This window comes from Siniperca chuatsi, linkage group LG1, assembly GCF_020085105.1.
Source record: "Siniperca chuatsi isolate FFG_IHB_CAS linkage group LG1, ASM2008510v1, whole genome shotgun sequence".
NCBI lineage: Eukaryota > Metazoa > Chordata > Actinopteri > Centrarchiformes > Sinipercidae > Siniperca > Siniperca chuatsi.
Window position 1 is genome coordinate 14432013 of NC_058042.1, and position 19510 is coordinate 14451522.

General features: G+C 37.2%; 1 protein-coding gene across 1 annotated transcript in view; it reads left to right on the forward strand.

Annotated features, from left to right (window-relative positions):
* mettl15 (methyltransferase like 15) overlaps positions 1-6090 on the forward strand; it is a 56065-nt gene extending 49975 nt beyond the window's left edge. The window contains exon 6 of the mRNA XM_044206488.1: positions 4229-6090. Coding sequence (XP_044062423.1) covers positions 4229-4644 — 416 coding nt within the window. The 3' untranslated portion in view covers positions 4645-6090. The remainder of the gene's footprint in view (positions 1-4228) is intronic.
* Positions 6091-19510: the final 13420 nt, after the last annotated feature.

Sequence of the window (19510 nt, forward strand, 5' to 3'; positions counted from 1 at the left end):
GCATTGCTTTACAAATTTGATGAAAGAGTGAATAAGCATGTCTTTGTCTTTGTCATGTCTTTGTATGTACACAGAGTTTTATATGTCTGGACTCTGGGTGGTAGGGGCGTTTTCCTTGTATGTGCTAATGGCATCAAGAAGGTCACAAAAATCATGCCAGTGACCCAAAGATTTAACATAAAAACACATTTACATGGTGCAGGCATCCATGGAGACACAAGCATGTCATACAGCTGCAAAGGTAACAGAAAAATCCCATAGCCATGAACTGTTTGGGTTTTATTTGTAAAAAGTGCTTCAACAGCTTGAAATGGAAACACAGCAGGGCAGCTTCTCCAAATTCAACCCTCTAGTTTGTTTACTGTGCCGATCGCTGACAGCAGGAATCAAGTGAGAAAAAGCATCAGCTTTAGCTACATTACAGCATGAAATGCTGTAATGCTGTAAATTGCACAATTACCCTGTATTTAACTGTGTTTTTTTTTTGTGTGTGTGTGTGTGTGTTCGTTTGAGTAGCCAGAGGGAAGGACATAGATGCATTCATATAGAGACCAAGAGGCTACCAACAAGCTGTTTAAGGTTAATTTCCACCCAGAGCAACATCTATAACAGTAAAATACATGTGGTGATCTTCTTGAATTAATTCAACATTAGCATGTATGCCATCACTGCCAATTTAAAATGCATTTAGAAAACCTCAACCTGTTGCAGAGTTCCACAAAATGGCAACAAAAGAACCCTGTTTACCAGCTGTTTATTTTATAGAGATTCTTGGATAAAATGGTTGATGAATATAAATGTTATCACTTGAACTAAGTTGCACAATATATCAATATATCTTCGATAAGCTAATATTGGCAGATAGCTGATTTGTAGTTTTGGAGTACATCCTTCTTATCCTCTTGGTTTTTAAAGGTGTGTAAATGTGTTAAGTGCACACATTCAATTTGTGCAACTTTCATACTTGGTCTTATGGCGTGGTCACACCAGCACGTACAACAGCAACACATCAGACATAATTAGTTCATTGCAATAGCATTTTCACGATCAATGGAGTTGCTTGCGGAAGCAAAGTAAAGTCACATGGAGCTGTGGCATATTCAACTCTGGATTTTAACACAGGAATTTGTATTGTTAATCAACTGCAAACCATCTTGGCAGTGACAGTCCTGAACTTTTGAGGAAACAAATAGCCACAAAGTCCAAAATGGAGGAAGCTACCATATTAGTTTTGTTGGTCCATCCAATTTTATATAAACCTACTCTCCCGGAGTAAAAACTGCTTCACAAAAGAGGCATGGTTTGCAGTCAGTCATGAGAAAGGAATTGATGATACAGATACTTCTTTTGTATAAGCTGTTAAATTATTGCACAGTTAACAACTGAGCTAGCTAGCTTGCTAACTAGCCTGGAGGCCTATTGTGGCTGGCTAGCACTAGCATGTCACCAGTTTGCTCACCAACTACAGAATCTAGCCCCGCAAGTAGTTACCACATCACCAAGCTTCCAGCACCACCTATTTCGTGAGGACTTTCACTGTGCAACTTTCTGGTGATGTTAATTCTGTATGTAGTCCTATGTAATACATTCGCAATGGTGTGGTTCCTTCTTAACTACATGATTTTGCCTTTATGTACACATCTTAATCTCTTCTTTTCTCTATGGATCTCTCTGTAGGACCTTTGAAAGATGAATTAGAGAGAGAACACATGGCTTGGTAAGGCCAGACCAGGGCTGGTCCTTGCTGTGCAGGCATTGTATTGATTGCAGTGTGAGTCACACCTTAGGCTGTTTAGTGCAGGAGGAGAGAAATGCCACATCACTCTCTTCTCTATTTATTGCAGTTTCTCTTTAGGTCTTTATAAGTGTCTAATTGTTCATTTGTCTTCTGTGTGGTGCTAATGAGTCAGTCAAGCTGGACCCTGCATACTCATCACATTTTAATATAAAGCTAATTTTTCCCCAACTTTAATGTGCAGCAAATTTTGATACATTTTCAGTTAGTTTTAGCCCTAACCTTCAATGTCCATTGTATTGACCTATTTGTTCCTAATTTTTGATGCATTCCACACCCTGCATGTTATTTATCAGCTGCACAAGCTGTAAGTTGTCTGCATGTCTGCAGTTAGTAATGCCTTTCTCCTTATTACACATGCATTTTGAGGGAGGATCGTTCAAATAACTGGAGGAGATGTGAAAAGTTTTGCATGGAAAATTCTCCTCCTCTAAAAGTCAGGTGAAATTTGTTCAGTAGTATTAAAGAGGAAGGTTGGAGTGGGAGAAAGAAAGGCCAATAATAAGTGCACCAGCCAGAGAGCAATAACTACAAAAAAACACAATATTTTGGTATTTTTTAACAGTAATTAGGACACGGGGAGTAGTCGTTTTGTGCTCAGTAAGATTTAACTTGAACTTGGCATTTAGTGAACTGAGAGTTCATGAGAGGCATTTGGCTGGATTTACCTCAGTATTTTGGTTACACATCATCCATATCAACACCATGTCCACCATCCATCTGCTCCGCACAGAGCCTCTGATGGACCTGCCACTCAGTCCTGCTGCGGCTCTCTCTCCACTGGCTTCAGTGGCTTGTATATATTTTTCAATAAGCTATGTTTTTGTGCTACGTCGTGCTATGTCAATTCATCTCTTATATGTTTTCTTTGAACAATCTTTAATTAGTAGTCACCTCTTGCATTAACAATATAAACCAGCTGACTATGTCTGATTATTCTCAGTCAACCAGAAGATAGAATGCCTAGAAGTAGTCAAAGGCAACTGAATTTAATTTATTTTTGAAAATGTTTTCATTCAAGAGGCTTCTTTTATTCTCTTGACCAGTGGAGATCTCAGGCATTTCAACCTCTTATGTGTTATTCACACACTGATCACACCTGTGGGTTGTTGAGATCGTATATGAGTCATTAGGTCACTTGAGCGTCTTCAGAGTCACAAGAATCAAGGTATTGATTGGTGGTATAGTAGCTGATAAGTGGTGTGGCAGTCCCCCACTTTGTTCATGGATGGTTGTTTAAGATTTTAACACAGATGGCCTCCTTCACACCTCCTTCAAATTATCTCTCCCATCTGTCCAAAATGTGTATATTGCTGAGCTCAAAGTGGTGTCTCTTGTCCTTTAGATTGATGTAGACTGTGTGGTCTTGACCTGAAGAGTTGACCCTCTTGGCCCATGAGCTTGTTCAGTGGTTATTTTGTCTTGTTTTGCATTTGGACTGTGCATTGTGTATTACATTGCCTTTCTAATGTTATAGAATAGTGACAACTATGCATGGTTACGGTTAGGAAAAGATCGAGGTTATGGGCAGAGTTGGGAAAAGTAGTGTACCTTGCCATGGTTAAAAAAAGTCAACATTAATTGTTGGTCTGAAACTGGTTATGAAATTTGGTGTCTGGCATTTCCTGAATGAGAGGTCAATCCTACCTTGTCTTTCTAGAGTTTTGTGATTTTTGCGTGTTCAATGAGATTGAACTGTGCGAAGTGAAAGAGAATTTGCGACTGGAAGCTAATACATCTTGCTCCGTTCCTCATAGAAATGAATGGGGAGCGAAATCCAGTGTGACTGCACTTTTAGTATGTTGCTTGGTTAGAAATACACAGGGATGCTGTATTTACTGAAGATCCTCATGGGTTAGTCAAATACTCCAGACTTTCGCTCTAAAGGGACTAGGGCTGCAACTAACGATTATTTTTGTCATCATCGAATATTGAAAAACTCTTACTAAATGATCAAGTTACCAAAGCTGAAAGTGATGTCATCAAATTGTTTGTTTTGTCGGACCAAAGAGATCCAGAGATCCAGTTTACAGTCACACGAGACAAAGTAAAGCTGTAACCATTAAATGTTTGACATTTTTGTTTGAAAGATTACTTAAACAATCAATCGATTCTCTAAATAGTTGCAGATTAATTTTCTGTCGATCAGCTAGTTGATTAATGGACTTATCGTTGCAACCTTAAAAGTTACCACATTCCTTCATTCATCTACCCCTTTTGGTCTCCTGCAGTCTTGATTGTGTTTAGGTCAAATTTTTTCTTTTGTTTTTAGCCTCTCCTGCACACTTACATGTTTTCTGTTTACATTGAGCAATACTTTTTTGTCTTATTCTTTATGCTTTCTGTCTTTATCCTTTTTATATGCAAATAAAACAAGACTTGCATCCAGTTTTTACAAGATACCACTCACTCTGACCATTTCTTTGTCTCTAGGATCGTTTCCTGCTGCTGTCGTCTATGCACGTAAAGACCGACTTCACCGACCAGCACATGTGGCCACTAAGACTTTCCAAGCTCTGCGTATCTTTGTGAATGATGAGTTGAACGAACTACATGCAGGCCTGCGTGCTGCCCGTGCAGTACTGAGACCTGGAGGACGTCTCTGCGTAATCACCTTTCATTCGCTAGAAGACAGACTGGTCAAACGTTTCCTCCAGGGAGATGACTTGTCTAATCTAGATCAGTATCACTTCAGCCCAAGGAAGCAAAGCACCGGGAAGGAAAAAAGAGATGGTGGAAGTGTTTATTGGCTTCCTCTGCGAAGAAAAGTGATTACCCCAGAAAAGGACGATGTAAAAGAGAATCCTCGAGGACGCTCCGCTAAACTAAGGGCAGCACTTAGATGTTAATTATGCAACGTTAATTATGAGAGAACAGAAATCCTCCTTCTTTTCATCTAAATGTTTGAGCTTTTTTACAACCAGAGTAACTTTATAATTAACACTTAAAGGAAGTTTAGCAAAGGGTGTAGATGCAGGTACACAATAACTCTACTGTATTTGTCTGCTGTGGATGTCATTTATTTTGTTTCTTGACTGTAAATGTAAATATTTTTCTGTATTTGGGTGCTCAAAAAAATTCAGATTTTTACCAATTTTTTACCATTTTTTCTAACTTAAACCCGCCACAGCAGAGAGCTAGGGTTTAATCCTGGCAGTGGTACCTCTGGCACAGTCGTGCATTCCTATGAACACAAGGCCGTGTTGGTGGGAAGCCAGTGAGGGCTGTCATCCATGATGCTACATTAGTGACTCCTACTGGTTGGATAGGGCATTGCACAGTGATGGGTAAACTCTGGGCAAGGGAAAGAATGAATGTCCCAAACAATATGGCCACTGGTTGGAGCTCAGATTTGTTTGTTTTTTCATTGCCAGGTTAAAAACAAATAACTGGCATCACAAATGTAGCATACATCTGCAGTCCTACCCCGGACAAGTAGAATTAGCAGTGACAAAAACTGTTGTGTAGGGAAAACAGGACTTTTGGGATAAAACTGCCAATAAAGACAAAAAAGTTATATATGTAACAAAATAATCTAAACTCAAAGGTCCACTTACTTGTTTTCAGAACTTTCACTTGCATCTCACGGTTTTCAATCAGTGAATTGTGTTGATTCAGCTCTCATCCGGGTTCTGTGTGTGGAAATTTGGTCATGTAATATAGTAGAAAAGGTTTCAGTTGTAGTCATCTGGACACTGTTTTCAGAATCAAGACGTTTGGCTCCCATCCGGAAGTCCAATTGAGAATGACTTCCAGATGGGAGCCGAAACGTCTTGATTCTGAAAACAGTGTCCAGATGACTACAACTGAAACCTTTTCTACGATAGAACACTCCTGGACGAATGAGGGACTACACCGTGTCATGTAATATAGCATTTTTTCACATTTAATTCACCTGATGACACCTGATTCAGCTCCATTCACTGAATAAAGACCAATAGATGCGGTTGAGAGCTCTGAACGCTAGTAAATGGACCTTTGATCCAAGATTATTTTGCTACATATACTGTTCCCAAAGGTCAAAAATGAACTTCCATGCTACAGTTTAAAATATGAATTTAAATGAAGACACAATACTAATTACAAGAAGCTGATCATGTTTATGTATGTATAATTATATTTAACTGGCTTCCAGAAGAAAAACTTCTTATTAAATTACTTAATTAAAAACCTGTCCAAACTCAATTGTGAACACACAATTGTATGAAAGCTGGTTAAAGTTTGAGGTGTTAAAAAGGTAAAAATATAATTGTGGTAAAACCTTTTTATACCTAAATAAAAGTATGTGACCTTTGTGTTGTTTGCCTTTTGTATTATAAAATGTACAGAAAATGATTCCCACAGTTCATGTATGTAAGCTTTTTTTCTCTCCAATTTTACATTACAAACACCTTTGGTTTCATACAGCACTGTAACGAATCCTGTGTTTAAGGTGAGAAGTTTGAATGTACACACTCCTATCTAGAGTGAAGATTTTTAAACTCTTAATTTCTGTGTGGTATTCTAATATATTTGATTTTCTTGAATTGCTAATGTTTTAACAGCATATTAGGTGGTTATTGCAGCTAAAAAGCTCAACATATAAAACAAAAAAACACCTTTTCCCACCGATGTCTGTATTTCCCCTGAACCTCCCGTGATGAGTAGGTCATGTGAAACCTCTACTGTACCATCAGTAATGCCACTAAATACGGAATGACGCAAGTGTCAGAAGTGGTGCTGAATGAACTCAGTGGTGGTTCTTGAGCATTATCTCACCTTCAACTGAAAGCAGATGAGGTGTTTTGATCCTTAGTATTTGAGTTTGACTAATTGTAATTGCTCCATCAAGATTATTAACACTTTTTTCTTCCATTTCAGTTTAGTGCACTCTAAATATACCCTCCTCGTTACCTTGGAAACTAAATGGCGCAAGTAACATTTAACTGTGTCTAAAATTATATGCTGTTTTAATCTAAAGTGAAATGATGCTATATTGTGAGTTTAAATGTCCCTCCCTTTTGACATCAGTGGATGTGACGTAATGCAAATCACTGTCCATGTTGACAGAATATGTCATAACATTTAATCTTTTGGATACCTTGTTTCTATTTTATTGCCACAAGATCTTTACTGAATCACACTGTTAACCATGTATCAGGAGGTGAACACGGGTAAGAAAACGTTACTCACGACTTAATTTCACACTGATGCGTGACAGTGTTCATATAAATATCAAGGAATAAAGTAACATGGGAGAGATGCCCACTTTTTTAAGTGAACATATTAATGAATGGTATTTTTCTGAAAGGTTTATCCATGACATTTTTAAATGGTCTTTTGTACTGCCACCATTTTAACCTGGTATTCAGGACATGATGTCATGTTTATGTGTGTGTGTTTTAATATAATCTTCTGAACACTAACTCCTCAGCATCTCACAGGTTATAGAAATGTCATACTCCTCACACGTACTGTACCTACAGCACTGATGAGATTAGACATAAGTAATTGTCTCATAACTGTAAAATCTTTATTATATTGTCATTAAGCAGGTCTAGTTCTTACACAATACATGGGGTGAAGGTCATGTATGTCTGAATGCGTTTCAAAACCAATAGTAGAATTTAACTAAGTACATTTACACAAGTACTGTACTCAAAGGGGAACGCCACCGATTTTACACATCATAGTCTGTTTACAGGTCTTGGAGAGTTCTACTGCATAAGTGAAAAAAGTTGTGTAAAGCCTTTTGTGGTTTCAGAGGGAGCTGTGTGAAGTCCGATAAAAAAAAATGCCTCAAGTGACGTCACTTGAGTCTGCGTCGTTTGGGGCTGAAGACTACAAGTTTGAAAATGAAAATAATCTGGCAGTGTGGAGTTGGAAAGCTATGAGCTTACTAGACCTCTGTAGCCCGCTAGTGGCCCGAGGCTACATTAGCCGCTACTAGCACAACACACCTGAATCTCCTACAGAGCTGTTGGCGGTCAAGTTGTATTGTGGGTAACATAGGTGCCAGGTTTTGACAATGAAGAAGAATGTGTGGAATAAAAAAGACAATATCTCTGGTTCTGCTTCATCGATTTTGATCCCTTATTTTTAACTGTCCGTCGTGAGGGGTGCAATGCTAAATCAGTGAAGTACTCTTTTAAGTACAAATGTAACGTACTTTTAAAAAAAAATGTAATACATTTGGAATGCAGGACTTCATTCATTCTAGCATTTCTACTTTTACTGTGCATCAGATTATGTAAATTATGTTGTGGATGGTGTCACGGATAAATGTATAATTTGTGGCTCAGATATTTTGTTTTTTACCTTGAAATAGTGTCTCGGGTTTAAACAAAAATCATATCCAATATGATAAAACCCAATTTTGTCAGCCACTGTTGAGACAAAGATATTTTATTTAATGGGTTATTTGTGGCTCAACTTACTCAATTGCAAGGCAATTGTATATCCAGTGTAACCAGTGTCAGAGCGGATGATGGCATGTAAATTTAGCAAAATACACTCTATTGTCTTCCTGGTGGTTTTTTCAAAATCTCTTGTCAGTATAAAAAACAACTGATGTTTGTTGCTCGATGCAGGAGAAGATGATAAGACAGGAACATCAGTGATTATAAATTATTGTTATCTATTACTGCAAATTCTCAATCACCATGGAAACAGTAACCTCAAATAATGGTAAATATACTGTAAGACGATGCTATTATTGTAGACTTGGATCAATCCATAAATTGACTACCAGGTACATAACTAATAGCTACTGTTGTTGAATCACATCTGTGAAACTGCAGGCAGACACACTGAGCATCATCTAACCTGCTGCTAACAAACCTGTAGACACAGGATGAATGTCTTCCTTTGATACAAGGACAAACATGCAAAACCCAATCTTTATTTCACTGTTAGTTTTCATTGTTTCATTTCAACAAAAGAATACGCAACAACTGTGCCTTATTGTTGAATCTAGCTTGCTAGCATATGCTCAGTACGTCAAAGCAGAGGTGTCTGGTTGAACAATCACTGAGTCACAGTCTCACTAATTGCTTTGAATGACACTAAACAATTATGAATGAGTATAACCAGATGTGGCCAACCTGTGGCTCACGCATGTGGCTTTTTGCCAGCATATGTGTGGTTAGTACTCACATCTTTTTGCCTTTTTAAACAAACAAAAAAATGGAATAATTTTATTTACATCATATATGCTAATCATTGGCTTAACATAAGAGGCACACCTCAACAGCTCAGGACCAAATCCATTGTAATTAAACAAAGTTTGTGGCTACACCTTCCTGCGATAATTTTTATGACTGGAATCACTTCGTCATCACAGCAGGGATAGGTAAGTGTAAAGCTAAGTGCAATTATAAGAATGAAGAAATAACTAATATTCTTTTTCCAGTTAAAAAAAAAGCCTTGTTGACTACATTGTGAACCTTTTTGCCTGATATGACAGATGTTACTGTCGCATTTCAAGGCTTTTAATGTCTGGCACAATTTTACTTCACTAATGCTAATATGAACACTTTGAAATGTCAGAAAATCAGAACCAGTTGTTTCAAAAATGTATCCAGTGGTGGAATGCAACTTAGTATATTTAGTCAAGTACTGCACTTGTGTACAAATTTGAGGTACTTATACGTCACTTGAGTATTTCCATTTCATGCAACTTTATACTTTGACTTAAGTACATTTCAGAGGGAAATATTGTACTTTTTATTCCACTACATTTTACAGCTTTAGTCACTAGTTACTTTACAAATTAAGATTTTACATACAAAACATATGATGGGTTTATAAAAGATGGATTGTTATAGATGAAGTTACCCAACAATATATGAAGCAGTTAAAATTAGCTCCACTTTCACAACAATAAAATGCTACTTACGCAGTATTACATCATCATTAATGATCTTATAATATAATATATAACAGTGTAACACTCACATGGGCCATTATTCTGCATTGAGTATTTTTGATATTGCAAGTAAATTTAACTCATTATGTTTACTTAAGTAACATTTTCAGTGCAGGACTTGTAATAGTCATAATATTAGCTGGCATTGTGCACTTCACATGTTTAAAAGCTGTACAATAAAGGCAAAAAGGAAAGACCTCCAACTGTCAGGACACATGGTTGAACATTAATAATACTACTGAAATACAGTTGTGTTCCAATCTTGGTATTTGAACATTGAATTGGATTAGTCTTGTGAATCTTGTGAAATCCAAGCATTGATGTGTCTTTACTCATCCATGTGAAGGAGTTGTGGACAAAAGTGTAGCCACGACAGAATACAAGCCAGATTTAAAAAGGATGGTGGAAAACAAGAAATTCCGCCGGGGCCACTGAGTCAAAAGCAGTTAAATACAAGGAAATTAAAAACATTTAATCTTACTGGAATTTGATTTATCATGTCTGCGTGACACTGTTTTGGTTCTGTGTCTGACTGGTTGGACACACCGGGTATAATCAGTCAGCAGTGTATGTTAATAGAGCTGAAACAATTAGCCAATTAGTTGATTGACAAAAAAATATCTCGAGAGTATCCCACATCAAAAAAATAATCAGCACTGATAATCGATTAATCATTTGTCATTTTTCAAACAAAAATACCAAACATTCCCTGGTTTTTCTTTCTCTGTATATATTTTTTGTTTTTGACTATTGATCAGACTAAACAAGCTATTTGAAGACAACCTGGGCTTTAGGAGATTACAATGTATATTTTTCACTGTTTTATGACATTTTGTGATTCAAATGATTAATAATAATAATAAAATAATCGTCAAATTAATCAATAATGGTGTTAGTTGCACCCCTATGTTAGTTAAACCAATGATTATCAAGAGACCAAATACCAAAGTTGTCTTTTTTTAATCTATAAGAAATAAAAGCACAACACCCAAAGAAAGAACACACGCACAATAACAGCAATAAAGGCAGGTAGAGACTGTACTGTATTTGATTATAACGGTGTTAAGTTTCAGTCACCTTACTGTTATTCATTTGTACTGTATAACGTGATCACTTGCAGATAAAATTAGTTTTTAGTAGTGTTAAAAAATTAAAACAAAAAATTAATCAATCAATAAACAACTTTGATAGTCGATTAACAAGTAATTAATCTAGCAAGAATACCAAATATTGAATATAAATACTTCCCGACAGAATACCTGTTGATTAGACATTTTAAATGTGTATAAATGTTAATTTATATAATTTTCAGACTTGATCTTCAGATCTTTGTGGTGAAATTAGTCTTTTAGAGTAAAAGTTTTTTCTTGGGGGAAAATACTGTTTGACCACTATTGATCAGATTTACAGTCTTTTCATTTCATAAAAAAACCCCAACACATCTTAAAATCTGGACTCATCTGTGCTGCTCTTGTAACTGTAAAAATATGGTGGAAAGATTGAACTTCTATTTCCTCCTTTTTTGGAATGTAAATGTATTAAATCATCAGAGGTCATTAAACAGGTCTTAACATCTTGCCCTCATTAATTATCTTCATGTAAGAGGTCTTACATCAGGTATATTAGTCAGTATTACAGTATTAGCTATATTTTTTCAGCTGTATGTGGACAGTGTAGGCTATTATGAAGCAAGGCCTTGACTTGCAGGGATACTAATGGAATATCTATATATAATATATGTAAAGTAAAAAGGTTGGCAGCAAACATTTTGCAGATACACACAATTTAAATATTATATCTGACATGTACTTAGACTTAGTCCAGACAGCACTTTTTCCCCCCCAAAACCTATTCTGTTTAGAGTGGAAACGATTAACTCACAGAACTCAACTGACAGAAAATCGATTAATCGAAAAAGACGTTAGTTCCAGACCTAATTCTCTAAATGCAAAATAGTTGCACAAACATGATTTGTAGGAGTTAAGGTTGCGTAAAGGTGCGTTTGTGTGATTTTATTGTTTTAACTTAATTTGGATTATTGTATGTATTGTATGTGGTTTCAGAATATTCTGTCACTGCTGGGTTTAAAAAAACCCTATTCAAAACCGTTGTCATTTAATTTGAAATTTGAAAATCGAACTGCAAATATTCAGATGTGAAACTTCTACCAATAGTGCTTTGTGAAAACTGTGGAGTGAAGTGTGATCCACTGAATGTTGATGCCTTATATGGGACGTACGTGGGACTTCAATTGTAGATGGCTTGTACTGAACTTTAATTGACCTTGGCTTGAAGAGCCACAGCATGTAAAACTAACAAAAGGAAAAAAAACTTGAAGCAGATGCAAAGACAAGACAAAAAATATGACAACTGAAAAAAGAAGAAAATGTGCTGTAGGCTAGCATGAAGCCATAACTCAACCCCCCCCCACCACCATAAAAATGAATGTTCATCCACCCCTGACTAGAGCTTTTTGTTATTTCTCCATTTCTGGCGGAAAGAAGTGTGCCAGGCGCTGTGACCATTAACTCTCTGTGTGAGGAGAGAGACAAGCGTCAGCCTGTGGCTCCCCCTCTGACAGACTGAAGAATGTATGAGTTTCACAGTGTTGCAGAACAGACTGAGGCAGCTCATTCTATCCACATCTTTACTCCCTCCCTCCTACTCATACTCCCCGCCCATCTCTGCTGCTCCGCCTGCCGCCTGCTATAAAAAGATTTCGCACTGAAAAACACTGAGGTCAAAGCTATTTGAATAATTTTTGTGATTGACGCAGGGCCTGCAGGTCTCATGGGAAGAACATCCAACTGTGAAAGAAGACAGCCATGTTGGATAATAGCGCAAGTGTGCAGCCAGGGGCTACTGCTGCGTTTTGCTGACTTTCAAATTGAAACTTAGTTCAAGGGATTAAACTATGACATTGAAACATTAATTACAAGTCCTACCCTCTTTAGCGTTTACCCAAATTCATCACCTTTGAGCTGCCAAAAATAAATCAGAGGTGTTTAGTGTATCCTGGAGCTTAAGCTGGTCACAGCCTCTTCCTCATGTCTTACCCATCATCAGAGTACCACTTGCTGTGTCAGGTGGTGTACAGGGTGACCTGATGTCAGCTCACTTACTTGAGAGTCTTAAGCTGAAGGAGACACAACACCAGCGTTCTTGCCTTCTATAACAGCCAACTGAATTTTTGCACCTGTTTATTTCTGTCTGGCTATATAACAAACCCTGCCACAGCCAGTAGCATAGATGTAAAAAACGCATCTTTCACTACCAAATTATAATCAATCCTCACATTTTAGATGGTAAAATGACAGTAAAAACATTTTTTGACGATTTCCAAACATCTGCATAGTCAGTTTGATTGAAATCTACGGTCCACATTTTCAGTTGTAGCATTTTTAGTTGGTAATGTGACACATTTCTGAGTCAAACATAATATGTGGGCAGGGTATAATTTCAAGACAGATTTGATCAAATTGTTCTCAGATTTGATTTGATCACTAAAAAGTGGATGTGACTCAGTGAGGATGGCGCTGTAGAGGATTGTTTTCCTCCACTCACACCTTCCCTAACCCGAGGAAGCTGAGGATGAGGGAGAAATGAATAAATTATGCCGCAAACACACTCCTTTGAAAATGTTCACAATGTTTTTGCCAACTGACATCAAAACATTTATTGCCGACCAATGATATCGCACAGCCCACAAGCTAATGTAGCCTAGTGTAGTTTTCTATGATGGGAGGGGTAAGCTGGTCACCCCATGTTTGGATGATTGGATACATTTTTGACACAATTTGCATCTGGTATTAACATGCAATCAGTATCTGGATATCTTAGCTAGATAAGGAAATTATATGTTAATGCAAGGTGTAAATGCACGTAATGCACATGCAATTGGATCGGCAAGACCACCTAACCTGTACAGTTCGGCCACATTCTTAAGAAAAAATCTCAGCTGCCCTGTCAAACTAGTCCAAAAGCTAAAGACGACCCTTTCCTCAGCAATGAAAAAATTAGCAGAACCCATGCGGCAGCATTGCCTCGGGAGACTCTCAAGACCCTGATCTTGCATGTCATAGAGTGAAAGACGAGGGCCATGTGACCAACAGCAGTATCCAAGCTAGCACTAGTGCTAGAATGCTTTTTCAGTGGCACTAGTCAAATTGTTATCCAAATTTAGCACAAATTTTAACTGAATTTCCAGAAAATCCGGAAAAGAAAATGCTAATTAATGAATGTTTCCATCCACTACTGTTATGCGAAAATTAGGAGTTGGGCACATCAAGATGATGTAACTAAAAGAGCGCCAGTCAAACCTCAAATAATATAAAACCATGTGGAAAATGTGATGGAAATATGGCACTTAGGTTTCTTTCATGTATTATTTTGAGGAAGGTTCATCAGATCAGTCCAGACAGATCTGATGTTTTCATCTGCTGGTATTTTTCATTTTTACAGTGGAGCAGAAGCTTCAGAGGATGTTTAAGTCACATGTACGTCATGATTTATTCACTAAGTCTGTCTCCATTGCAATTTGTTGCATTTTGTTTTCATTGATACACCAACTTATTTTTGCAGTATTTCAACTTTTTTCAAATTTCCCAGCATTTCCACTTGCAAACTTAAAATGTGCATAAACAGGTGATAGCGTATGGATGTCTGTCACATGACCCTCACCTTTCAGGTCATTGGGTCTCTCGAGAGTATCCCACATCACTTAACTTCACTTTCATGCACTATGTTTGTTGATAAGACCACCAACTCTGCCAAGCTAATTTGCATATTGAGATCTGATTGCAGGGAGAATGGAGATAAAGTGAATGCTTATTAATACCAGGTGTAAATGCAAAGGCCTGAGATCCTGAGATTTTGTTATCTAGATAATATATCCAGATGCAGCTCACATTACAATGTCTACATCACCGAATGCAGGATAAGTGATTAAAAATATGTTGATGTTATACAGGAAAAGAAAATAGAAGGATTCTGGTATATAAATACTTGCTTTTGTAACACATTTCAAGAGCTAACAGAAAGTGGCAGGGAAACAAGATAAGAACTTGGATTTTTTCTATTTTACTGCGATCTAATATTATCCCTCATACTGGATTAATCTTGTTTGTTTTTTTAATGATGACGAAAGCTTAATCATTGTGTAGAAATATGATTGACTGTCACCAAAAGTTAGAAACCAGGGTAAAGACTTCAATCTGTAATATCATCATGATATTCTTTCTGAACCTGCTCCATTGAAAATGGAAGTTGATGGTTTACTTTGTGCTCTCCTAAATTTAGTTCAAGCTGCGTCACCAAAATGTGTTTCATTTAATTTCATTGCATTTCCCATATATGGTGGTAAAATAACAACAAATCAGGTTGTAGGAGGTAAGACGGCAAAACCTAGAAACCAGGAGCTGTCTGTAATCAACACCAATGAGGCGATATATTGGATGGTGGCAGCAGAATAAAATCACCACTGTCCAAGTAGGTGTACAGTATATGACAAAATCTCCCCCCCCCACTTACTGCCATTATCCCACTGTAGGGAAAATTGCCTGTCTGGGTACAAGCCTGCAATATTCCCAGCAGTCGTCCATTTGGCTCTTACAGAAGCACCACTCACTAGAAAGACAGTGAAAATGAGGTCACACACCGAACATTCACCCTGGGGTTAAAATGATAGAGTTTGTGCGAGTGTAAATTACTCTATAACACAGGACACCTTAACTCTGGTCTTTAATGGATCCCTTCCTAGTCTTGTTTTATGGTTTTCTTATCAGTGTGAGCCCTGTTGGCTTGTGGATTTTGCTTACTGTGATCTATTCAGTTTTTTTGTAATTTTAGCAACTTACAAATATTGTTATGTAGTAGTACTGCTTTTAGCTCCATACCCTATTTCAGGCCATTTCAGCATCAGCAGCTGCTCTAAAGGAAAATGTTGAATATTACGAGTCATTTATCAATGTGTGTATCAGTGTGAAAGTTCATTTCACATTACTACCGTTAACTTTGGAAACAGTAGTTTGACAGAAAAAAAACCTTAAAAAATAACTCAAGGTCCACTTAATTGATTTCAACCACATATCCTGGTTAAAAGCTCTGGAAAAAGCCAGTAAGTGGACTATTAGTTAAGATTTTTTTTTGTCAAAATTCATCAAATTGTTTCCAATGGCACCCAAAAATGAACAAATGAACAAAAGCAGTACAACTTGGATTTGCAATGAGCATTCAACAATGTTTGCATGTGTCACACACTCTTAGTCATTCATCACAACATCACCATGGCTCAAAGAATTTTGTATGTTCCTTCTGGTTGTTTTGAAATCATACCACCTTCAAGGATTTAGTTTTGTGCACCTTTAAAGCATTTATAGTAAAAAGGTGGTTGCCAAGCAACTGTTAGAAATAGGTGAAGGGGACATAAAATCATCCTACTCCTAAACTGCCGTTTATGGTTTTGTATCTGCTCCTGTCACATGTAATGTGTGGTCCAGCATTGGCCAATACTTAATTTGATTTAAACATTTCTTTGTTTGTATATGATCCCCCTTGGTCATACTATCTTTTTAAAATGGTCTCCTTCTGTTATGCTGATGACACCCATCTGTATGTTGTGTTTTAAACTGAAAGTTGCTTTGCTGCAATAAAGACTGAATAGCTTCTAACCGCTCACAGTTGAAGTCTGAGATTCTGGTAAATGGTCCTGAACAACATTACCCCTCATCTCTTAAAGTTCTCAGGCAGAAATCTTGGTTTTGTTTTTTATCTATACATGAACATTAATCAGTACATTCAGCCTTGTTCAATCCTGCTTTCTACAACTCAGAAATACTGCCAAATTAGATCAGATTACATATTCATCTCTTCTCACCTTGATAACTGCAACTCTCTATTCACCTGTTTTAATGGTTTGAAACAGCAAAAAGGCCTCTTACCTCACTTTACTCCAGTCCTGGCTCCATTACATTAGGACCCAGTTCATGAATTAATTAATTTTAAATTACCTTTAAAGCTCTCCATGGATTGGCTTGTGCATATACTTATATACTGATTTTATGTATTTATCTATTTAGACCACTTTTCTTTCCACAAATGAAAAAAACAACTAACTTAAGACATTTGTGTTATTAAAATTTGTTCTAAATCTAGCATTGTAAACACTTCTGAAACATTATTGCTCTCTAAATATAAAGGCGTGATCTGTGTATAGACAATAGCAGCTAAGCTAACAGTAATGCTGGCCATGAATGCTAAATGCTACAGAATGAACATCCTGCGGGAGCAAGCTCTGCTTCTGACATTTCACCTGCTCCTGCAGATGCCTTCACAAAGATTCGCTCCTCTCTGAACATTATTTTCAACTAAAGATGAGTCTGCCCTGTCCTGTATCCCTTAAGAAATATTTAATCTTTAATAATCTGGAGAAATGCAAAAACAGTCACTGAGCCATTTAATGAGCCACCTTTAAAGACATAAAATGAAAACAAGGTTTAATAAATGCCTTTAAAAGTAAAAAGCAAAACAGCCCCAACTTGAGGCAGTGAGAACTAAAACTGAATAACAACATTATAGATTGTGTTCCTGCTTGTCTGATAGTTAATGCAGTTTCTGTGGCAATATACAAACCAGATGTTTGAGTGTCAGACTTCAGAGCTACAGTGATAGTATTATTGAGTATATAGTATATTGATCACAGTTAGGGACGCACAGTTTACTAGAAAATGATACATTTACTTGCAAAGTTTGCCTCTCTTATTTTTATATTGTGTATGAAATTTCATCCTGTGATTATGATGTTGACCAACCACTTCTGCTTGTATTAGAGTAAATACATCCTGTTCCTGCAACATTTGTGTTGGGTCCCCTGGGACCTGTAGAATCCTTATCCTGTTTCAGCTTTCCACTAGGAAGGAACAGGTAGTGTGTGTGACTTGCTTCATTGGGTATACTGCCCAAACCTTCAACATATAGAGGCAGAGAGGACGGGTTAGAGTGTGCGTTCTGTTTGTGACTAGGTCTCTCCGGGTCTGTGCTTAGCACCAAGTAACAATGTGTGGGTGTGGGCTTTTGGCTTGTGTCGGTGCTGTGTGCACTGTAAAGACTAGCATGCATCAGTTGGGGTGTGGTGGCTAATTCTTGACAGGTGACGTACTTTTGGACCTCTTCGGATAGTTGCACTAGGAATAGACCATTGGCTGTGTGTCTTCCACACTGAGGCCAGCCCCCTCACCCCCACCCTCACTTTCTCCTCAGCAGCAAGGCTGGGTGGGAAGTGGTACATCCTCTTCTTGGTCAGTGTTGCTCAGGGCTATAGCTTCTGGGCAGCAACAGATGAGAGCAGCTGATTGCACTATTCATGTCAGTCACATGCCAGACACATCAATGAGAGCTTGGCTTCATATTGCCTGATTTTATATGCCTTGTAAGACCCACAAACAACTTTGTGTTGCCCAAAATGTAACTGAAAGGCAAAATCATGTGCAAATGCAGTGATTATTTCTTTTTCAGAACTAAATATATTTAAATCAGCTTGTTTACAGTAAGATTTGTAAATCATTAATAAGTAATGGGATTGACATATTAACACATTTATTCAGAGTTATATTGTTAAATTTGATCATTTATTGAGCGCTTTTATGGAGATGAATGAGAATGATTTGGAGGTTATACACTGAGGTAGTGTGTTAATGTATTCTGTATGTTAAAACTCAAATAAAAATATTACTAACAAACATTTCCCATTTCCCCTTAGTGGTATGAGACATACAGATTATTTTGGTTTCATTTAACCAGGTTTTGAGACTTCTGTGGACCCCAGAACAATAACGATGGGTGGAACTTTGTGGCAACAATAAAAACTAATTGATTGCAAACAGTTTTCAGGTGTTTCAACTTTTATTAGCAGCTAGCATTTAGTAGTGCTATATTTTTTATTTTAACATCTGTGACTTATTAATGGCTCATTAGAGAATTATTAAAGTAAAAAAATGCATATTTTAAGAATATCTAATGCTAAGTTAAACAAACACAAATATGTATAACTTGCCAGTGCATATACCAGCACATGCTCTTATGCACGTCTACTTCTTACTGTTTTCTGTTATCAGCCTTGTTAAGGTGCAGGTGGCTGAGTCTTGATACCCAGCTCTGTGAATGTTTATATGCAGATGACTGTACCCTTCATATCATTAACCACACATAATATAACATTTTAATTTAAAATGTACTGAACTCAAATAAGGTGTTCAGTAAACCATATCAGTGTGCAGACCAGATTTTCTGAATCTCTGGATAACTGGTTCCTTGTTTTGGTAGTGTTTCATGTTCAGACACATGAAACACTTATTTGATTTGTGGAAGATTAAATGAATAACATAAAGACACAGACAGATAGAATTTTACACTTATAATTATATAACACCAATAGATTGTTTGCCTCTTTTTTTCCCTGAAGCCGACTCCTTACAAAACTACCATCTCTTAATCATGGAATTGTTCCATGTCAAAAAACAAAACACAAACAAAATACATGACACATAAATACTGCCCTAAAGCATATTTACACTGAAAACAGTGTAGAATTTGAATGATACCCGAGCACCTCTTGCCTCAACTGCAGGATTTATTCCTCTCTATGACCACTTGGATAACTTGCTGGAGCAATACAACATTCCACCTACTGCTCTCAACTGCACCTTAGTGATGTACCTGCCAAACGGACTTCATCTACATCTACGAGGTGAGAGCAGAACAGAGCAAGGTGTGCAACTTGCTGCAGCCATCCCTTATGTAGAAATCCTTGTGGT